Here is a 19,401-nt window from a genome sequence, read left to right on the forward strand (position 1 = left end):
ACGCACCCTAAACATTGACATTTTATACTTTTTGTTAAAAACTTCAAAGCTCAAAACATGTGTATCACAAATGAGCCTTTCTTTCGCGCGAATCGCGTTCATTCAAAAGACCGCGAAGATTTCGGTGAAAATTAAAAAATCTGCTGGTACGAGGGAAAAAAAACGATCGACAAAGAATCACAAAAATACTTGATAAACTAGAAAAATTAAAAATACATCTGATCATTGCAGGTATATATACATGCAGGTACCAAATCAATTCTCGGTGCTCTCCTTACTCTTTTTTGACGCTCCAGCTCTCGTGTGCATATAGAAGTTGTTTACAAATGGCGCGTCGAGCTTTGTTACGTCCCCGTTATCACTTTTTGTATCCAAAACAATATATATTAAAAGAACGCCTTCTTCCACGCGCACAGTTTAAAAAGAACAATGTCGGAAGGCAAAGAGAACGATCCCGAATTGAAAAAAACAGCAAAGAAATTAACCGAGGAAATTCAAAATATGACGAATTACAAAAATTTGTATCGAGAAATTCAGGTTGGTTGACGTAGCTCCCACTTGAATATATATCCACTGCACGACGCTTGATACCTTTCGAATCTGCTTGTATACGCGTGTAGAGGCTCGTTGCGTCGCCCGCCGTGAGAAAAGAGGATTTCAAAAACACGCTGATCGAAGCTTTGAAGAGCGAAGGGTTGGAAACCGAAATTCGAAACACTGTGTTCCATTGGAAGAGAGCACAGGTGGGTCTGTGTGATTTTTATATGATGGTATAATTAATAATAAATGAATGAAAAAAAAAAAAAAAAAAAAAAATCATTTTCAGAAACTAACCGAACCCAACGACAACGTCAACCCGTACAGCGTGGATTTGAGTTATTTGAAAAAAGCACAGATCCAGTGGGAAAGGAGAATCCAAAAGTCCCTGAATTCCATGTGCAACGAGCTCAACGTTCCTTTAGCCAGAATTCGACCAACCGCCGACAGAGAAGAATTGGCCGAAAAGTGGAACGAGCTTAGCACTTGCGATATCGGTACTCGAGCGGTTTTTCCATATTTTAGGCCCCTCTCTAGCTCTACTGTATTAATAGCCATTTTTTTTTTTTTTTTTTTTTTTTTTTTCAAAATCATACAGATCTCTCTCAATACAGACCGTTGTACGCCCCGAAGGATTTCCTGGAAGTTCTTTTCTCCGTGCGAGATCCGGCTTTCAAAAAACAACCGCAAGTTGCTTCCACCAAACACTTGATGTTACGTGTGTACGTGCAATCATGCAATTGACTTTTAATCAAAGATTCGTTTCAGAAACGAGCTCAACTGGGAGTTCAGCCACATTCAGATTCCCGTAAAAACGTTGGCTCAGTTGGTAATGATAATCTTAGAAAAATACGTCGTGTCGTTCGAAACGAGCTTTGAAAAGCTTCAACTGAGAGGAAAAACAATAATTCCAGAGGGACGTGTACACGGAACTCTCCGAAGGAGTCGCTCTGCTGGGAGTCAACGGTAACATACCGTCGTGCAGCAATTACCCAAACTTCGAGGCTGAAAGGACACACTTGGGGGAAAAGGTCCTTCGATCCAACCACGCTCCGATCGCCCAGGAGTTTTTGAAGCGCGGCTCTCCCAGAGAACTGCGAGGAAGACTGTGGTCCCTCGTCTTGGGCTCAGTTGTCAAAGAAAACGTATGACTCCTCGTCCTTACCCATGTACCAAGCGATTTATACCGGCAACGGTTGCTACTGTTAATTTCAGGACGTCGAGTATTACCAGGAATTAAAGGGGATGGTGCTACAGTACGACATCATGGTGGACAAGCTGATAATCAAAGTAAACATTTTTCATTGTTATATTTGATGGATGGAATAAATAAGAAAAATTATCCTCCAGGACGTACAGCTAACGGCGAGTAACGACGACCAGTACTTTGTCTTCGAGGACGTTCTGTACAAAACAATGCTGAGCTTCTCGAGAGACTCCGAGGTCTTGGCTCCCGTGACAACCGACAAAAGCGCGGGTGGCCTAGTCATCCACGCGGTCCTGCAGGGCAAACCAGCGACTCTCGAGAACACCTTGGTTTTTCCGCCCAGCGGCGTCATACCTTTCCACGGTTTCACGATGTATGGTAAGCCATACATAGCATACATAAAAAAACTCGACGTAAACGACGATGACTTGTTCCAGCAACGCCTTTTTGTTACCTGTACGACGACCCCTGCGCCATGTACTTTACGTTCCGCGCGTTTTATCTGCGCTACTGGTTTCGGCTGCACACGGTGTCGAGCCACGAGCAGGGCATAGTGGCCCTGTGTCTCCTGTTCGAACGACTGTTGCAGTGCCACGAGCCTCATTTGTGGGCGCACTTTCGAAACCTGCACATACAACCGTTAGTAATCTATTTGTATTCAATGTACGAATATTTGAGAAAAAAAAAAAAAAAAATTCAGGCTTTTGATTCGCGTAGAATTAAAATTGTCTTCAAGTGGCTGATGAGGGGCTTCAGCGGACACCTTCCGCCGGAACAACTGCTGTATCTGTGGGATTTGGTTCTCGGTTACGATTCTTTGGAAATCATACCCCTACTGGCTGTCACGATTCTCAGTTTTCGCAAAGAAAATCTGTTGCAAGTCAATACGATGCACAATATTGAAGTACGCTTTGTTTTTCTAAAATGTTTTGCGGTTTGCAAGAATGGTACAACATTTTTCTCTACTATTTGCAGGCTGTATTGGCCGATTTGTCGTCGTTGAAGGTGATGCCTCTGCTGCAATTGAGCCTATTGAAAGACTGAAAAAAAGTAACGAAGTGAAGCCCGTAATCAAGTTAATTTGTAAAAAAAATTGTATTTCAAACGCCAGACTACCAGAGCCTAATGGTTGATGAGTGTCTTGTTCATTTGTACATTGTTCCGAGCGCAATAAATTTTATGGTCGATTATTATGAATTTACGCGTTTTGTACCTGTATATATATCTACGATAGAAGAAGAAAATAAAATCGACCAATCAAAGTAATAACATCACCATGATTATATCGAACAAACTTCGGTATACGACACATGTAGGAGGCATTATTAAAAAAAAAAGAAAAAAAAAAAAACCACCCATAAGAGCTCCCGTAGTGCTAATCGTGCACTGTACACCACAGTGACTAAGTCGAATAATAATAAAAAAGGTAGATGAGAGAACGAGGAGGGGGTGGCCGGACAGAATAAGAAGCAAGAGAGAGAGAGAGAGGAGCCGTGTAGTGGAGATGAATGGCCAGTGAGTGTACGACATGGACGCACACAGTTCAGTAGTCGCGTCCGCGTCTTCGTGACGTTGCGAGGGGGACGCCAACAACTTTTAAAAGCGCGTAGACCGCACGCAGCTCATGAGAGACAAAACGAGGACGGCCGAATCAAAGGTAAGTTTTATCATCATCATCATCATCGCCATGGCGAATTGTCGATCGTGAAACGCCGTCGAGGTACCGATCTTTCGTTAAACCGTGGGGTTCGCGAGGCGCGAGAACGTCGACAAAGTTCTAGTTGATGATGCATCCTGCGAGTTGATATATTCCGTATAGTATGTGGATGATGGGAATCATGACGGCAAATCCTTGGGCGTCCATCCGTTGGAGCGAGTAACGCGACGTCATTGGCGTCGGCTTACCTCGCCTTTGGAACACCACGGCGTATGCTGCCACTCCCTGGTCGTCCCCTCCCATGTATATTTTGTGTTCCCATCGCATCAACACGACAAGCATTACGCCTTGAAAAATAAAATAAATCAAAACTCCGATCGTTAACTAAATGGACAACAGACCCCATGCGTTTTAGGGTGAAGGGGTGACAAATCGTCACGGGGATGGATGTAGGACTTTTTCGATCCACCACCCATCAGTGTGCGCGAGTGGACGAAAGATAACGATGATGGTTTAAATTTCAAATACTCTCGTGTCGTGGCAGCTATTGTTCAGATTTTCTTATCAAAATTAGCTAGAACTTGCGGGTGAGAAGATCGACGGTTCCTCTTTTAATTTCCCTCAACTCGTGTTCCCTTTTGTCAAATAACTCTCGTGACTGATGAAAGTCGCCACATGTTGCATGATGATAAAAATAATATATGACACGTTTCAGGCATGAAAATGTCCTTGAAGCTTCAATCGGCGTTACTGCTGGCAACAGCGGCAGTCGCGTTGTCGCAGACCCTCTACTACAACGAAATCGAGCCGAGATGCCCAAAGCCATGGGTGACCTTCCAGGAGATCTGTTACCGCTTCATGAAGAGCTACAGGCCAAGGGACGAGGCGAGCAGAAACTGCCAGGCCTACCAGGCCCAGCTCCTATCGATAAATTCCCTCGAGGAGCACAGCTACATCCTGAGAGAGCTCCTGCAGGAGGATCACCAGCACAAAAAGTGGTACACCGGGGCGAGGATGCAGGGGAGCTACTGGACGAACGAGGACGGTACCCAGCTCGTTAACATGGACAACGCCTTTCTCCCCGAGAGGCTGGACATAAACAACTACGGCAAGGACCATCTGGTCTACGGGTACAGCGAGGGCCTCATGCGCTGGGGTCTGGAGAAGGTCTCGGGCCGCGAGGCGCACTATTACATTTGCGAGGCGCCTGCCATCAATCTCCAGTACCTGCTCACGGATGACAGGAGCTTCCAGTACGGGATCGAGGTGAGCGATCCCTTGAAGATACCACGAGGACCGTACTTCATCAAACAGCCCGAGGACAGAGTGTTCGACGTTACAAAGCGCGTCATGAGCAACGACATATCGCTGAGTTGTCTCGCGGGTGGCTATCCGGCCCCGACGTACGACTGGTTCAAGGAGACCTTCCACAACGACCGGCTCGTCGCCAAAAGGATAGACCCCCTGGCTAACAACAGGTACACCGTCAGCGGTGGAACTCTGATCATCTTCAATCCCAATCAGACGGAGGACAGGGGCTCGTACCACTGCAAGGCGAGCAACAAGTTTGGCACCATCAGGTCAGAGAGCGTCGACCTGTCCTTTGGCTACATCCTCGAGTTCAACTTCAAGCGACCGGAAGTCCGGGGCGACGAGCACTGGGGCAAGGTCGTCTACTGCGATCCGCCCCAGCACTACCCAGGGGTTAAGTACTACTGGGCCCGCGGGGCTTTTCCCTTCTTTGTCGACGACGACAACGAGCGGCTCTTCGTTTCTAACGACGGTTCGCTCTACTTCTCGGCTCTCGAGAAGAACGACCAGGCCAACTACTCGTGCAACGTGCAGAGCATCGCCTCGGACACGGGACGCAACGGGCCGCTCTTTCCCCTCTACGTTGACACGAATCGTGAGTACTCCATACATGATACGAACACGATAAAGATTAACGCCTAGGTATCATTGTATAATTGTTTGGTTGATTCCCCGCAGTGACGCCGCAGAACTTGAAGTTCCCGAAAAACTTTCCCAAGGTATTCCCCGAAGCTCCGATCGCCGGGGATCAAGTGAGGATGGAGTGCATCGCCTTTGGATTGTAAGTTAAATCCAAACTACAACGTCGTACATGGTAAAAAAAAAAAAAAAAAGAAAACAAAATTAAATACAACAAAACCTATGTGATCCCGTAGCCCAGTGCCCTCGTACAATTGGACGCGGGTGGATGGCGATCTACCGCGTGGCGCTTACTTGATGAACCACAACCGGGTCCTGATGATCCCGCGGGTCAAGATCGAGGATCAGGGCGAGTACGTGTGCCGTGCGCGCAACGAGAAGATATCGATCAAGAACTCGGTCCAGCTGCTTATCCAGGCAGCCCCGAATTTCACGGTTCCTCTGGCCGACAAGCACATGGATAACCGGTAGATTAAATATGAATTTTTTTCGTTCAACACTTATTGTTTTTCTCCAAATCCATAAATAAAGAACATACAGATTTAACTACAAGTTGATTAGAATAAATCTATAACTTAGTCAAGCGTACACAGCTACGTGACACAGTGGAATATACTTTTAGGGCAAGCTTGACCTGGGTTTGCGAAGCTTTTGGTATGCCCGACGTAACGTACAATTGGCTGAAGAACGGCGAGTACCTGGATATCAGCGTGATGCCCGAGGACAGGGAACGGTACTTTGTCCAAGACAACGTGCTCAAGATCAACTCGCTGGATCCCGAGAGGGACGAGGCCATGTACCAGTGCGAGGCCAAGAACCAACTCAAGACCAAATACTCGTCGGCTCAGCTCAGGGTTTTGTGTGAGTATACTCTCGTGATCCTTGGAATAATAATTCAAGTTCAACTAACACAACGAATTGTTGCAGCTCTCAAGCCGACGTTCAAGAAACGCCCGCTCGAACTGGAGACGTACGCGGCTCAGAATGGCAACGCCACGATAATGTGCAATCCCGAGGCTGCACCACAGCCAAAGTTCACGTGGAAGAAGGACGGTAACGTGCTCGGGAGTGGCGGTAGGAGACGCATTCTGGAGACGGGCACTCTGATCATCAGTCCCGTGTCGACGGACGACGAGGGCACATACGTCTGCCAGGCGTCGAATCAGTACGGCAGCGACGAGTCCCGCGGTCGACTGATAGTTCTGAGTGAGTTTGATTCCTCTTTGTAAATGTCAAGCTGATAAAGGTCGTACTGGGTCTCCTTGGATGTTAGAAAGACACCACCACGATGTATCGTTTCAGGTGCCCCGACACTCGTCGAGTCCCTGCCACCGCGTATCGTGGCGGCCTACAACCAAAACCTCACGTTACGATGCAGCGTTTCCGTCGACGAGATGCTCGACGTCGCGTACATCTGGATGCACAACGACATGCGCATTCGCAACAGGGACATCAACCCGAATCCACGACTGGTGACCGACGCCGGCCAACTGAACATCATAAACGCGACCTTCGCCGAGGCCGGGGACTACGAGTGCATCGTCAAGAGCACCGTGGGTCGCATATCCTCGCGCACGAGCATCACCATCGAGGGCCCACCGGGTCCATCCGGGGGCGTCCAGGTCGTCAACGTCGCCAGGACTTCGGTGACGCTCACCTGGACCGACGGCGCCTCCCACGGTCGGCCGATCAATAGGTACGCGATAGAGGCGCGCACCAACTGGAACCGCACGTGGGTCAACATAACCGAGGACAATCAGTCGTTCACGGAGGACGACCGGTACAACGGGCGCAAGCGCATATTCCTCGAGAACGTCCTCAACCCGTACACGACCTACGAGTTTCGCGTGAGGGCCGGCAACGAGCTGGGCTACGGTCCAGCCTCGACGCCCTCGCCCCAGTACAGTACACCGTCGGACAAGCCGGCCAAACCACCGGCAAACATACGCGGTGGAGGCGGTAAGATTGGCGACCTGACCATCAAGTGGAACGTCCTCAAGCCGGCCGAGCAGTACGGGCCGAACGTCTTTTACAAGATATTCTGGCGGCGCAAGCGAGACGAGTCCGAGTTCCAGTCTCTGGTGCTCAAGGAGCAGGGCAACGTCGGCACCGCCGTCGTCCACATCCAGCCGCAGTACTACTACACCGAGTACGAGGTGCGGGTTCAGGCCGCCAATGCCATCGGATACGGCCCAAAATCCGAGATCGTGACGATCTACAGTGCCGAGGACATGCCCCAGGTTGCGCCCCAAAAGGTCTACGCCATGTCGTACAACGGCACGGCGCTCAACGTCACCTGGGACCCGATAGAGCAGACGCGCGAACGCGTGCGCGGCAAACTCATTGGCCATCGCATCAAGTACTGGGAGACGGACAAGCCCGAGGAGGACGCGGTCTACTATCTGTCACGTACAACGCGCCCGTGGGCCATAGTCGTTGGTCTCCAGCCCAACACCTACTACTGGGTCAAGGTCTGACGATACAACCCCTTACCTTATATATACAATATTAATTTCAAGTGTACAAGAAAAGCTTTCGACCACAATGACAATTTTCAACGATTCAAGGTGATGGCGTACAACTCGGCAGGAGAGGGTCCAGAGAGCGAGCGGTTCCGGGAGCGTACGTACCGCAAGGCGCCGCAGAACCCGCCGTCCTCGGTCCACGTGTCCGGGCGCAATCCGACGTCGGTGAGGGTTTCGTGGCGATACGTTCAGAACATCGAGGGCGAGGAGCCGGTTATCGGCTTCAAGATTCGCTGTAAGTTTTACACCACCGGCCGACTCAACTATCCATCGATGTTTACTATGGTGTGAAATAATGTATTGACGCTACTTCTATTCGAAGGTTGGGAGACCGACCAGGACATGAGCACTGCCAAGGACACGTATGTGCCGACCGGTAAGATCGAGGCGATCATCGAGGGCCTCGGCGTTGGTAAGGAGTACTATCTCCGGGTGTTGGCCTACAGTAACGGAGGGGACGGAAGAATGTCCAGTCCGGCGTACAGGTTCAGGATGGGCGATGCCTCGGATTACGGGAATTCCGCCTCCGGACGTGGGATCAGTACGTTTCTCATCCTCGTGACGACCGTTGTTTTGCGGGTCTTTTATCGCGTGTGAGATGATGGGCATTTTTTTTTTTTTTTTTCAACGTTGGATATCCAGAAATTGTCGAGCGAGCTTACAGGAGGGACTTGCTAAAAGTAAAAGGCCTGTTGGAATTATTAAGGTAACATAGTAACTCTTTTTTCGTCATTCCTCGTCGAACAATCAACAAAAATGCCTGCAACCATGATGATGCAAAATTTATATATGTATACATATCTTTATGAAAAAAAATTTTTATACGTACGATTAATGTGGTATATTGATAGCTTTCGCTACGTAATACGTATGCCATGAAAAATTATTTAGAAAAAAATTACTTGGTATAGTTTATCGAATCTCAACTCATAGGACCAAAAAAAGAGCCTTTATATAAAACTACAAGTATATATATTGTATCGAAAGTGTTCTTTTATCGTAGATTTGTAAAATCCAAATTCCTGGTGAACAAAAGTGGTATAAATGATTAAAAATTTATAACGTAACCCTCAATATGTATATATGCTTTGAGGTTGTATTGGAACAAAATATTTTTTATAAGAAAAATGTCTTGAAAAGGCATTAATCATAGTATAAAATTATATTTACGCAAATTAATTATATGTAAGATAATGTGAATATGCAGGGCAGTTATGTGCATTATATCAGAGGTAAGAATCACAGTCATGTTGTCAAATTGTTGATAATGGTTTGTCTTTGCCAATAGCCATGTGAAAATATTTTCCAAAGCGAATCTCGTAAATATATATATATAGTTTTTAAACATTTTTTATACAATATTAAAATTGCACAGCAACAAATGCTTTGATTTCGCACAAAAACTAACAAAGCATCACATATGATGGTATCAATGCAACCAACGCCTACTTACAACACGATCCCGCATGATCAAAGGGACTAATGTTAATTAAGAATCTCTTGAAAAGAAATTTCCGTCCAAGTGTTCAGATATACTGACGTATTATAAGATTTTTACCATACATAGAAATTATAAATAGAGTATTTTAGTAAAATAGATTTAGTAATTTTTAGATATTTAATGATGATAATACTGCCTTTGTTTTTTTTCTAAAAAATTCTTATTTAGACTATATTCACAAATTACAAGAGGTAATCGCACATACGAGGGAAAAATCCATTTTTTAAATATTGTCTTGGTAATTAATTCGTTTGGTAATGAATTTTGTACGATACGTTTACATTCGATTGGTGTGCATACACATAAGCACCCTAATTCACGTATTATTGCCTTTTACATTGTTAAACTTTGTAAAAAATATATAATAAAGTTTTTTAGTAAGAAAAACTTGTTTCCAATCATTTGAGATACCATGAAAACTATTCGTATCTATTTTAATGTCAACATTATGTATATTGCCGACGAAAAATGGCACCTCTTCCAAGTAAAACTTATATGCAACAGTGTGCAACATTTCAAATGTTTGTGCCACTAGAATACACAATCAGTTTCCTTCACCCTCCTTTCAATTTCATAAAAAAAACGTGCAATATAAAAGTATCGTTCTATACCGGAATCAGGTCGCAAAAAAGACAACAATTCGTCACTATGACCATATTTACATTCAAGGATGAACGAGAGTTTCCATTTAGAGTAACAATTAAATCAAAAGAATATAGTTACACTTGGTCAAGGACATCGGAACCTTCGAGACTATCTCCGGATTCGCTAGCATCGATCCAGCGATTTAAACTTAGTGACAACTCTAATGGAAAAAAGGTACCATCAAAGAATAACATTTGAGCAAAGATCGAAACAAGCGAGTGATGAACCAATAGCTCAAGGTATGGATCGAAGGGAGAAAGATAGAGCTGCTCGACACAGAAATCGAATGGGGGATACAAATGTAGATCCCGAGGTTGACTTTGCTGAGGCTACATGATGGAATGTGTCGATCACGTCTCAGGGTGTAGTTGTATAAGGTATATATTATAACTCACTTCTTACTTAACATTTTCAATTTTTGTTTTTGTATCTTGTAATTGAATAAGCGATTACAGTGATGTAACTAATACTGATCCAACCGCTAATTAAATTTCGGTACTGTACTGAAGAGTTCGGACTAACACCATAGACAAATTATTTTATTCTATTTTCGTAGTTGCAATATTATACACATGATTTAGAAAATTGAAGCCGCATCCTAACTTATGAATGATATAAAAAAATAAAATAAAATAATGCGAAACAATACCAAAAGAATTTGTGGAAATAAAAAAAATACGGTATTACGTAAGTATGAACATGTTTAAAAAATAATCAATAAACAACACGTGTGATTCCGCATCAAAGAAAAGCCGTCTCATTGTCGAAATCGTTTGTTAATCCGTTAAAAAGTCGCTAAATCAACAAAGTAAGAGATGAGTTAAAATGAAATCAGCCACTAATTTTGGGTTGATATGAAATTTCCGGAAATGATTATGCAATTACACTAGTCTTTATTTATTTTATACAGTTTAACATTCTTGCACTCATGTACATACACAAAATGTTGAGAGGCAGGTGAAAGTTAAATAATTAACTATTTGATTTTTGATACCATAACGATTTATCGCTACATGTACATACGGATGAGTCGCTTTTATATCAGTATATAAAAATACATATTCACATCTAACTTCTTTTTACAATATACAGACCTTTACTTTCTTATCGATGTAAGTTTAAAATTTTCTGTGATTTTCTATTACGTAAGATATGGATTTAACGATGTAGATGGAGATTTTTTAAAATGAACGCTGTATTTAATTGACATCTAATTTAACTTAGAATACAATTTTTTTCAAATATATATATATACGATCTACTTGCCAACAAGATTTTTCATCTAAAAACTATAGGGAAAGTGTGCTGGTGATTGTATAATTACAGAGGGAGGTGGGATAGTCGTAACGTGCATTGACTTTTTAAAAACATTGTAAGATTATTATAATTATAATTTTTTTTTTGCATTTTCGAGTCATATAATATATCAGAGGCGAGAACTGGACTTAAATACTAATGACTCAAAAGTAAGCACGAAAATTCATTGTAATACACATCTTAAAGTAGTAGAATATATATTATCAACAATCAAGCTCTCAAAAGAAAAAAAAAAAAAAATAATAATAATGATAACCTAACGGTGTAACACATAAGAATTATTATCTCATACTTAATATAACTCCAATTACAAAAATTAACTTTTTAATTTAAAATATCGTATATTGAAAGTCACATAACCACGACTTTCAAAATGATTCAACAAAGCAAAAGTATAAATTATTAAAATAACCAAAAATTAAAATTAGAAAGAAGAAATTGAAAGAAAATTCTTTGCATAAACTGTGTCACGTTACAATAAATGAGCCTTAATATTTTTTACTACAGTAATTATGTACCGGAACCATGCGCAATGACGTATTATTAAATTAAGATGAACTTTTTTCGTTTAATTCTCTTTTTATGAATACATAACTATATTTTACTGAATTTTAAGATGTATCAATTTTTACTCCATTTATAAATACATACAAGTTAAAAAAAATGTATTTCGATCCATTAATACCAAGAATCATGCACCGAATTTAAAAAAGTTATAAAGTACAAATCAATTCGTACCTTTCGACTGGTTCAAAACATTCCGTAATTATTTATAAAACTTTCCTAAGACATTTATTCTTTCTAATTCATAATCAACAAAAAACCCACAACTTGCCAACTGATTTGAGAATGCTTTAAAACAGCCTTCTGTTCAACTCAACACTCGTCTCATACAATGATTATATTTATATTATACACGAAATTATTGATACAGAAATGAAAGATGAAATCAGAAAGTGGAAAAGGAAAAGTAGTCAAAGAAAAAAATTATTCTAAATTTCTTAGATTGAAATTTGTTTAATTTTTTTTGTGCGTCTCACGGGCTCAAAGACATTTACTATTAATTGTAAAATAATCATTTTTGCTAATAATTAAAATTTTCTGGCAGTATAAAAAGTTTTTTATATTCTAATTTTTCTTCAGTTTGCAAGCTGTCATTTATATACTATAATCAACCATCTTTCTGCTAGTCGGTCGATTTTTTTTATAAACTGGATTCAAACTTTGTTGTATACACTAGAGAATTGATGGATGAATAAATAATATGACTGAAAAAAATTTTTCACTAAAGCTACAATTTAAAAATTTTCCTACAATGCATTATATAGTTTCGACCCAAAGCACCAAGCGAAAAAAAGCAAATATACGAGATTCACTCGTCAAATTGACATCTAAAAAATCACGAACCTTTGTTTTTTTGAAAATCGCGATAGATGCTTGTAGCCACAAGTAAAACGCAGTTGGCGATCGCGAGAATCAACGAATCAATAAGACAGCCAAGATAAATATTTTAATGATAAAGAAACTTCAATCCAAGAAACATTTAAAAATCATATATTACGTGTTCCTTAATGATGAATGGGTTAGCTCGTGGCGGCCTGCTGCTGTGACTGTTGCTGTTGTTTGTTCCTGTGCTCGTAGTTAACGAGTCTCTGGCCGACTAGGTACTTATCGTTCTTTATATGCTCGTAAAGCTTCTTGAACTGACGTATTTGGACGCTGATTAGTACAGCGACGAGGATGACGAGCAATAGGAATGGATAAAGACGTCGAGCAATAAGAATCTGTGTCTGGATGTTGGTCACAAACAATGGTACGATACTGTAGGTCATGGCGTACGGTATGGCCAAGGCTAGACCGAAGCAGCAGATTACCGGTGCTGCAAGTTCCGTGACGATAAAACGCAGATCCATTTCGCGGATGCCGTCGTTGTAACAGCGTTCGATCGCGAGCTTTAGACGCCACTCGGGGCCCATCATCGTCACTGCCGTGGCAATTTTTGTGTATAAAACACCTGAAATCAAAGTTTTTCGTTGTCATACGATTGTATACGATTGTATTACAATATCAAAATAAGTCATTGAAATATTGAAAAATATTTACCTAAGGCCCAGTCTTGCCATACAAATAGAATGGGATTCTGCTCGAGGGGAACACGTAAAGGTATGACCACAACGAGCTCGAGTAGCAGGCCAAAGAGTAAAGGAATAACGCCGACCAAAAGAATGCAAGAGACGAATGCTTTGGCACCAATTAAAGCCCAGTGCTTGATGCGGTCGAGAATAGCGCGCCGACCACGAGGTAACCATGATACGGCAAGGGCCAGACCTCGTGCTGCAGCCCAGCATACGTACGTGCCGCAAGCTATCGTATATACCTCGTGCACGCGACCTGACAGCGCCGATGCCTCTACACCGTCCGCTGTTTAAGAGAAAGTTGAAGGAAAAATTTATTTTTTGATCAAAGACTTTGCAGGAAAATATTCTCGTACCATTTGCAGCAGGTAGAGTAGGTGGTAGAACAGGTGGTGAAGGGGCGGGTGCTCCAACCATCCACAAAGCCATCACTCGACGACCGATCCAAACGGGTAAGGTCATAGCAACAAGGCTGGCTATCACAAGAGATGCGCAAACACATAGTACTAGGCCACCTAATCGAGCGACAAACCATTTAGGTCGTACATAGGGTTGAAAGCCGATGGGACCTTCGCGGTGCAGCAGAGCTTGATGCGCAGCTCCGAGGTCGGGGTGCTGAGGTTCTTCATTAACAGCTGCGTTTGGCTCATCCGTCTGTTCGCGTAAAAGATAAGATTGCAAGTCGAGTAACCAGGCGACAAGGCGACACCAGCCACGGATCAAAGCCTTGAGCCAGGTACGCGTGTGCGACTGTTCGAGAAGTGCTGGAAGGATAACTTGAAGCAGCAATAGTTCCAGCGATAATTCACTTATCTAAAAAAAAATAAATTCGTTATTCAGTCCAAAAATGTCAATGCAAAACATTTTAATTATCATTGCGGACAATTTGACTCACTTGAGTTTCGGTTTGTACAGTAACGGTGTAGGGCAAAAAACCCGGCCAGATCCATCTAAGAATCTTGACAGGCAACCACAACATTAGAAGAATTGCAGTGCCAAAAATCACTGCCGAAGCAACAAGTCTCCTAGCATGGCTTAATATCGGTAAATGTATCATTTCTTGAAGAGGCGAGAAGTCTGGATCGTTGAGGTTGCGGAGGAACCAGAGCACACCAGGGCGCAGTACTTCGCGCAACAAAAGTATAAATGAGGCAAAGTAGTAGACATAAATCATTCCAACGAGCCAGTGGATGAACATCGAAGTGCCAGGTGCTAAACGGAACGACGATTCACGGTCTCGCAAGGTAGCGTCGAACATTGCTAGGGAACAAATGTCTAGCCACCAACCGCAGACCAGTGGTAGCACTCCGATTTCAACAACGCTCAAAAGTGAGACCTGTATAATTAAATTGAGATGTGAAATAATTGCTCAACTTAATGCGCATCATTTAACACTATATTAGTGAAAATAGAAAAATTTGAAAAGTTACATCTTACCTTCACTATGACATAGCCCAAGCCAAGGAAGCGCTGCGAGCGCTGAAATCCAAAAAGGGCAGCAAGCGCATGAAGGACGACAAGGAAAACCCCGAGCACGCAGTAACCACACAGCGTAGTGAGCAATCCTTCAAAGTGCGAAGCGGAAACCATCTCCTGGGCCCCGAGTAATGATATCGCATAATAACCCACTTGGTAAGGTATAAACGCAAACACCATGATGAACAGAAAGTTGAGCGACATGACCCAAAATACGTGCTCTAGGAACAAAAGCGACCCATCGAGACCGAGCAACCGTTCCCAAGTGAGCTCCTCGGCAGGTCTGTCCCATTCCATGGGGTTCCAGTTAGCTTCCTCAGCTTCTGCTTGACCCTGTTCACGCCATTCTTGTCCAAGGGCAGCATTAGGTTGCTGTTGATCTCCTTCGGCTTGGACGCCACCAAGATCACCGTCATTTTCAGCACCAGCTGCTGGAACAGCGGCTGCAGCAGCAGCACCCTGTCGCTCGGCCATCGCTCGAATTAATAATTCGACTGGATTATTTGCTGCTGTAAAAAAAAAAAAAATATTATGATAAAATCACTTTGAAAATGCGCACGAATTGTTTAATATTGGAGAATTATTTTCAATTACCATGGTTTGCTTCTTCTGGTCTCGGTTCCTCGACAAATGGCGGTATATTGTTATTGTTTTGACCTTCAGGCTGAGGAATATTTTGTGCATCTTGAGGCTGATCACCTTGTACTGGATTGTCGATAGGTGGAAGCTGAACATTGTCTCGTTCTAACCAATCAGGACCACCAGCGTGCAATATTTGTTCTCTTAGCCAGACTAATCCAAGAAATGTAAACAGCGTACAAGATATTACAATACAGCCGTGTAGAACATCGGAGGATATATTTTCGGTGGAAAACATGTCCATGGGCAACGACATCAACTGAAATTCGTAAAGTTATCGAGTTAAAGAAGAATGCCTCATGTACCATTATGATAATATTTATAGAGAAGCTCAACTATTTCATAAAGTAAACTAAATTTGTATACAAGTGATCAACTAAAAAAACATCTTGATACAATAGAGCGCGAATTATAAACATACCCGTACAAGATCAAGGGATCCGCTAAACACAGCTCTGTAAGTTCTGCACGCAGTGAGTGGCACAATGCCCAGCCAGGCAATCGCTACCAATGTGTAGTGCAGCCAGTACTTGACCGCTGTAACGACGCTTGAGCACAGACCACCAATGACATCCCTAAGTGGCAGCCTTCTAGGCATGTCTGGACTGTAGATCGGAGTGAAGGAAAATCGGTAGCCACACAGCTCGCAGTACTCTTTCCTTGAGTAACGCATCCACTGGACCAAGCACTCCTGATGTATCCATTTTATACTCCCAGTGCAGATGCATGGATGAAAAAGGGGTCGATCAGCTAAGCCCTCTGATCGACAGACCCTACATATATCAGCGCTTAACATGTCCTCCGTCATGTTGACTGTTGAGTGTGTTTCGTCGTTTAATTTTCCACTCAGATGTTAATGATTGTCTCCTGAAATTAATACAATTGAAATTACGGCTAATTTATCACACGCTGGCTAGTATCACGTGCACACGAGAAGAAAAAAATATTGTAGGTATTTGTGTGCGTGCACATATTAGTGAGTTGCTTGATTTCTGATTCTAATGCTGGCTGCATGCAATAGTCAGTAAAAAACACCTCTAACAGGCGATCAAAACAAACGATATTATTATTAGCTGAGCTGGGTGCCTAGTCCCTGCCAACCAACAGATAATCATCGTTATGAGCAATTTTACTAGCATTGCTGTGCAACAAAAATAAATAGCAATCTTCAACAAAACACATACCTGGGAGTTGCAGAAACTACGTACTTTTTTTTTTTTTTTTGCAACAAAAAAATTTGAATTTAGACAACCGAGGAAACAAGCTATAAAAAGTGTGATTAACACGAAAGAATGGTCTAAATGTACTCTTACTTCACTTCAAACTTTAATGTGCGAAGTACAATCTCTCTGTAAGCCACACACCACAAATTCGAATACTACTAAGTAGACTACTACTTGTAAGAGAGTGAGCGAGAGAGAAAGAGGAAAAGGTGCTGCTAAAGTGACGAAGCAGAGTGTGCTCTGTGTGTCGCAAAATAAATAATTACTTAATCCGCGTATAACTATATAATATACCGACTTACTTTACCCACACCTTTCCTACGTTTAATCACTATTATATCACTATCACTATCAGTCACTAATCTAATCTGTCTCCAGACTGCTCACAAATTTGACTACGTACTACGTACAGCTTTTTCTTCTCTCCCTCTCTCTTTTTTCTCCATGCGACAAATGAAAATACATACCCAGGTTGTCTCTTTCTTTTGTTTGGTCGTGATCACTTTTGGATTTGTAGTTGCATCTTGGTTGGGGGAAGATTGAATCTTCGTTTTATTCTCTAGTATATATAGGTAATCTTGATACCTCATGGAATGGATCCAACATCCAACAGTCTCAATTCAACTCGCCACTCTTGCCAGAAGTTAACACTTATTAAAGTCATAGCACAGTGAACTGTGCGAACGACTTGCATCCAGCAAAAAAAAAAAAATACCAAAAATTGCGGAATCGTTTGCAGGTTTTGCAATTGCCATGCAAAAAATTGTCAGAGTATTATTTTTTTGTAAAAAAAATAAAATGTAGTACGTCCTGCGAGAATCTAATAAAACTATTATTTCGCCTCAACGGTAGAGTTTCTACTATTAAAATTATCACCAGTCGTTTGCAATTTAATTTCCAGTGCGTGTGAGGATCGCAAAATAGTCGAATTAGTTATATTTATTGAATAAATAATTATATTTATATACGAGAGTAAGTCGAGTCATCTTACTCCCACCCCAGGCCAGGGCGCATGCGCACTACACTCGAAATACGTCAGTTACTCAGTTTGTTTATACCTTATTAGGTTCGTTTGCGACCGCTTGTTCGCATGTCGGAGCGCTCGGATCGTTCCGAGCGCTCCCAAACGAACCTAAATTTCGCTCTTCGGTAATTCGATTCGATAAGTAAAAGTAATTCGATATGATTCGCGCACGTATATATATATATTACTTGAGTAGCAGACGACTTCCATGCAATGTGCTTGTGTCCTTATGACAGATGCCGATCAACACCGAAAACAAATAGGGTATTGTAAGACTCCTTTTTATATGGGTAAGATTGTATTTTTATTACATTTATTTTTTACTGAACTTTGGCATTACTATAACATTTAGGATTTACTGATGTCGACAGTGACAACAAGCCTGTGACAACAAACATGTGAAATAAAATGATCGACTCGATCATCTCCAAGAATTAATTGCAACAGACGGAGGACCAATTGAAAGAAATGTTTGGTGTCCGAGTAAAAGATGCTGAAGCTGAGTTAAAAGATGCTGAGAAAGATATGAGTCAAGATTTTCTAAACGTAATAAATATAATAAAATAACTAATTTCATTAGCTTTATAACAAGTATGTTAAATTTAAAAAAGAGGAGCAATAGGGAAGAGATTTTTTTTATTACTTTTTATTATTTAAATGTCGTATCGTTAAAGTCTGCGGTGGTACTACAGCGTAACTTATTTATAGCTTGTGTATCTATGTTATTGCATACAGGCTGGATACTAAGAATCATGATGTGCAAATCAAACTGCAGTGTTACGCAGTACAGACCCAGATATGCACAAAAGTATTAACTCTGCATAGCTGTTCAACACTTTATAATAACATTTTTTTTTAATCGATCAATACATCTTTCCATTTTATTACAAAAATTTTATTTTCAGAATATTCTGACTTGCATCTGATGATCAACACGATTCACTGTAACTCTTGGTCTCTCCAAGCGCTGAAATTATATGTGGGCACACACTCATAGGCTTCTAATGGCTCAAATAAGGGCAGAATTTTTACAAGATACGCATCAATACTGAGTTCGACAAATTCACTGTTGAGAGTGCAGCCGAAGCGACCAATGCCAGTAATGCGTTGCCATGGTTGGCTGACCAAAACTGCACGTTCACTCTCTTAATTGCGGACAGCAAGAAACATGAAGTATAATCAGCTGGAAGAGTAAGTCGTTTATGATGTTTTATTTGTAACACCTCATATATAGCGTTATGTACTATGAATTGTTATGTTATTGTACAAAATTTTTGTTCGCAGCTTTCATTTAGACTCATACGGTACCGGATTCGTGGGTCTTGGGTCCATGGGAAAATTAATTTGAAGCATAAATTACAGTAAGCAAAAAAGAGTCTGGTTCCTTGGAAATCAAGAAGTGGCTGAGAGTATTTGGATAACAAAGGATTTTAGATTCAGAACAAGATAATAATTAAAAATTATTTTATCAGACTGATACATTAAGTGCTTTGACCTCATTGAGTTAATAGCAATAAAACAAAATTTCTTCATATAAATTGAATAAAAGCCTCTTTATTGTTTTT

At 41.9% G+C, this 19,401-nt stretch overlaps 3 protein-coding genes across 5 annotated transcripts; 2 read left to right on the top strand and 1 right to left on the bottom strand.

The window, feature by feature from the left end:
* The first annotated feature begins 269 nt into the window (after positions 1 to 269).
* Positions 270 to 2,878, top strand: LOC106647439 (TBC1 domain family member 19). Its single transcript, XM_014363846.2, has 11 exons — positions 270 to 537; positions 621 to 743; positions 827 to 1,034; positions 1,136 to 1,223; positions 1,306 to 1,366; positions 1,452 to 1,682; positions 1,753 to 1,827; positions 1,888 to 2,122; positions 2,182 to 2,383; positions 2,462 to 2,648; positions 2,720 to 2,878. The coding sequence occupies exons 1-11, from the start codon at positions 430 to 432 to the stop codon at positions 2,786 to 2,788; spliced, it is 1,587 nt and encodes a 528-aa protein (XP_014219332.2). The 5' UTR covers positions 270 to 429; the 3' UTR covers positions 2,789 to 2,878.
* Positions 2,879 to 4,121: 1,243 nt separating this feature from the next.
* On the top strand, positions 4,122 to 9,764 carry LOC106647480 (contactin). The gene is made up of 8 exons (XM_014363895.2): positions 4,122 to 5,307; positions 5,391 to 5,493; positions 5,588 to 5,818; positions 5,974 to 6,212; positions 6,279 to 6,557; positions 6,654 to 7,822; positions 7,919 to 8,111; positions 8,199 to 9,764. Exons 1-8 carry the CDS (start codon positions 4,125 to 4,127, stop codon positions 8,471 to 8,473), a joined length of 3,672 nt encoding a protein of 1,223 aa, XP_014219381.2. The 5' UTR covers positions 4,122 to 4,124; the 3' UTR covers positions 8,474 to 9,764.
* A 2,753-nt stretch (positions 9,765 to 12,517) lies between these two features.
* Positions 12,518 to 17,470, bottom strand: MARCH6 (membrane-associated ring finger (C3HC4) 6). Of its 3 annotated transcripts, none has more exons than XM_089588588.1 (8): positions 17,280 to 17,470; positions 16,017 to 16,456; positions 15,545 to 15,848; positions 14,912 to 15,459; positions 14,370 to 14,810; positions 13,831 to 14,287; positions 13,443 to 13,760; positions 12,518 to 13,353 (listed from the first exon to the last, which is right to left on the bottom strand). In XM_089588588.1, the coding sequence occupies exons 2-8, from the start codon at positions 16,395 to 16,397 to the stop codon at positions 12,923 to 12,925; spliced, it is 2,880 nt and encodes a 959-aa protein (XP_089444714.1). In that variant the 5' UTR covers positions 16,398 to 16,456; positions 17,280 to 17,470; the 3' UTR covers positions 12,518 to 12,922. The 3 variants fall into 3 exon arrangements, with proteins under 3 accessions (XP_089444714.1, XP_014219610.2, XP_014219609.2); XM_014364124.2 differs by having other exon boundaries at positions 14,912 to 15,456; positions 16,011 to 16,456; XM_014364123.2 differs by having other exon boundaries at positions 16,011 to 16,456.
* Positions 17,471 to 19,401: the final 1,931 nt, after the last annotated feature.

The sequence above is a fragment of the Copidosoma floridanum genome, unplaced genomic scaffold, assembly GCF_036245765.1.
Source record: "Copidosoma floridanum isolate Cflo_tuat_1 unplaced genomic scaffold, Cflo_Japanese_pri ptg000007l, whole genome shotgun sequence".
In the NCBI taxonomy this organism is placed as follows: Eukaryota; Metazoa; Arthropoda; class Insecta; order Hymenoptera; family Encyrtidae; genus Copidosoma; species Copidosoma floridanum.

Bases quoted from the DNA above. Each gene is read 5' to 3' on its own strand.
- LOC106647439 (XM_014363846.2), top strand. From the start codon at position 430: ATGTCGGAAGGCAAAGAGAACGATCCCGAATTGAAAAAAACAGCAAAG. The intron at 744-826 runs GTGGGTCTGTGT...AATCATTTTCAG, and splicing joins TCCATTGGAAGAGAGCACAG to AAACTAACCGAACCCAACGA. The intron at 2,649-2,719 runs GTACGCTTTGTT...TACTATTTGCAG, and splicing joins ATACGATGCACAATATTGAA to GCTGTATTGGCCGATTTGTC.
- LOC106647480 (XM_014363895.2), top strand. From the start codon at position 4,125: ATGTCCTTGAAGCTTCAATCGGCGTTACTGCTGGCAACAGCGGCAGTC. The intron at 6,558-6,653 runs GTGAGTTTGATT...GTATCGTTTCAG, and splicing joins CGGTCGACTGATAGTTCTGA to GTGCCCCGACACTCGTCGAG. The intron at 8,112-8,198 runs GTAAGTTTTACA...TTCTATTCGAAG, and splicing joins TATCGGCTTCAAGATTCGCT to GTTGGGAGACCGACCAGGAC.
- MARCH6 (XM_014364123.2), bottom strand. From the start codon at position 16,397: ATGACGGAGGACATGTTAAGCGCTGATATATGTAGGGTCTGTCGATCA. The intron at 14,811-14,911 runs GTAAGATGTAAC...TTAATTATACAG, and splicing joins TGGGCTATGTCATAGTGAAG to GTCTCACTTTTGAGCGTTGT. The intron at 13,354-13,442 runs GTAAATATTTTT...CTTTGATTTCAG, and splicing joins ATGGCAAGACTGGGCCTTAG to GTGTTTTATACACAAAAATT.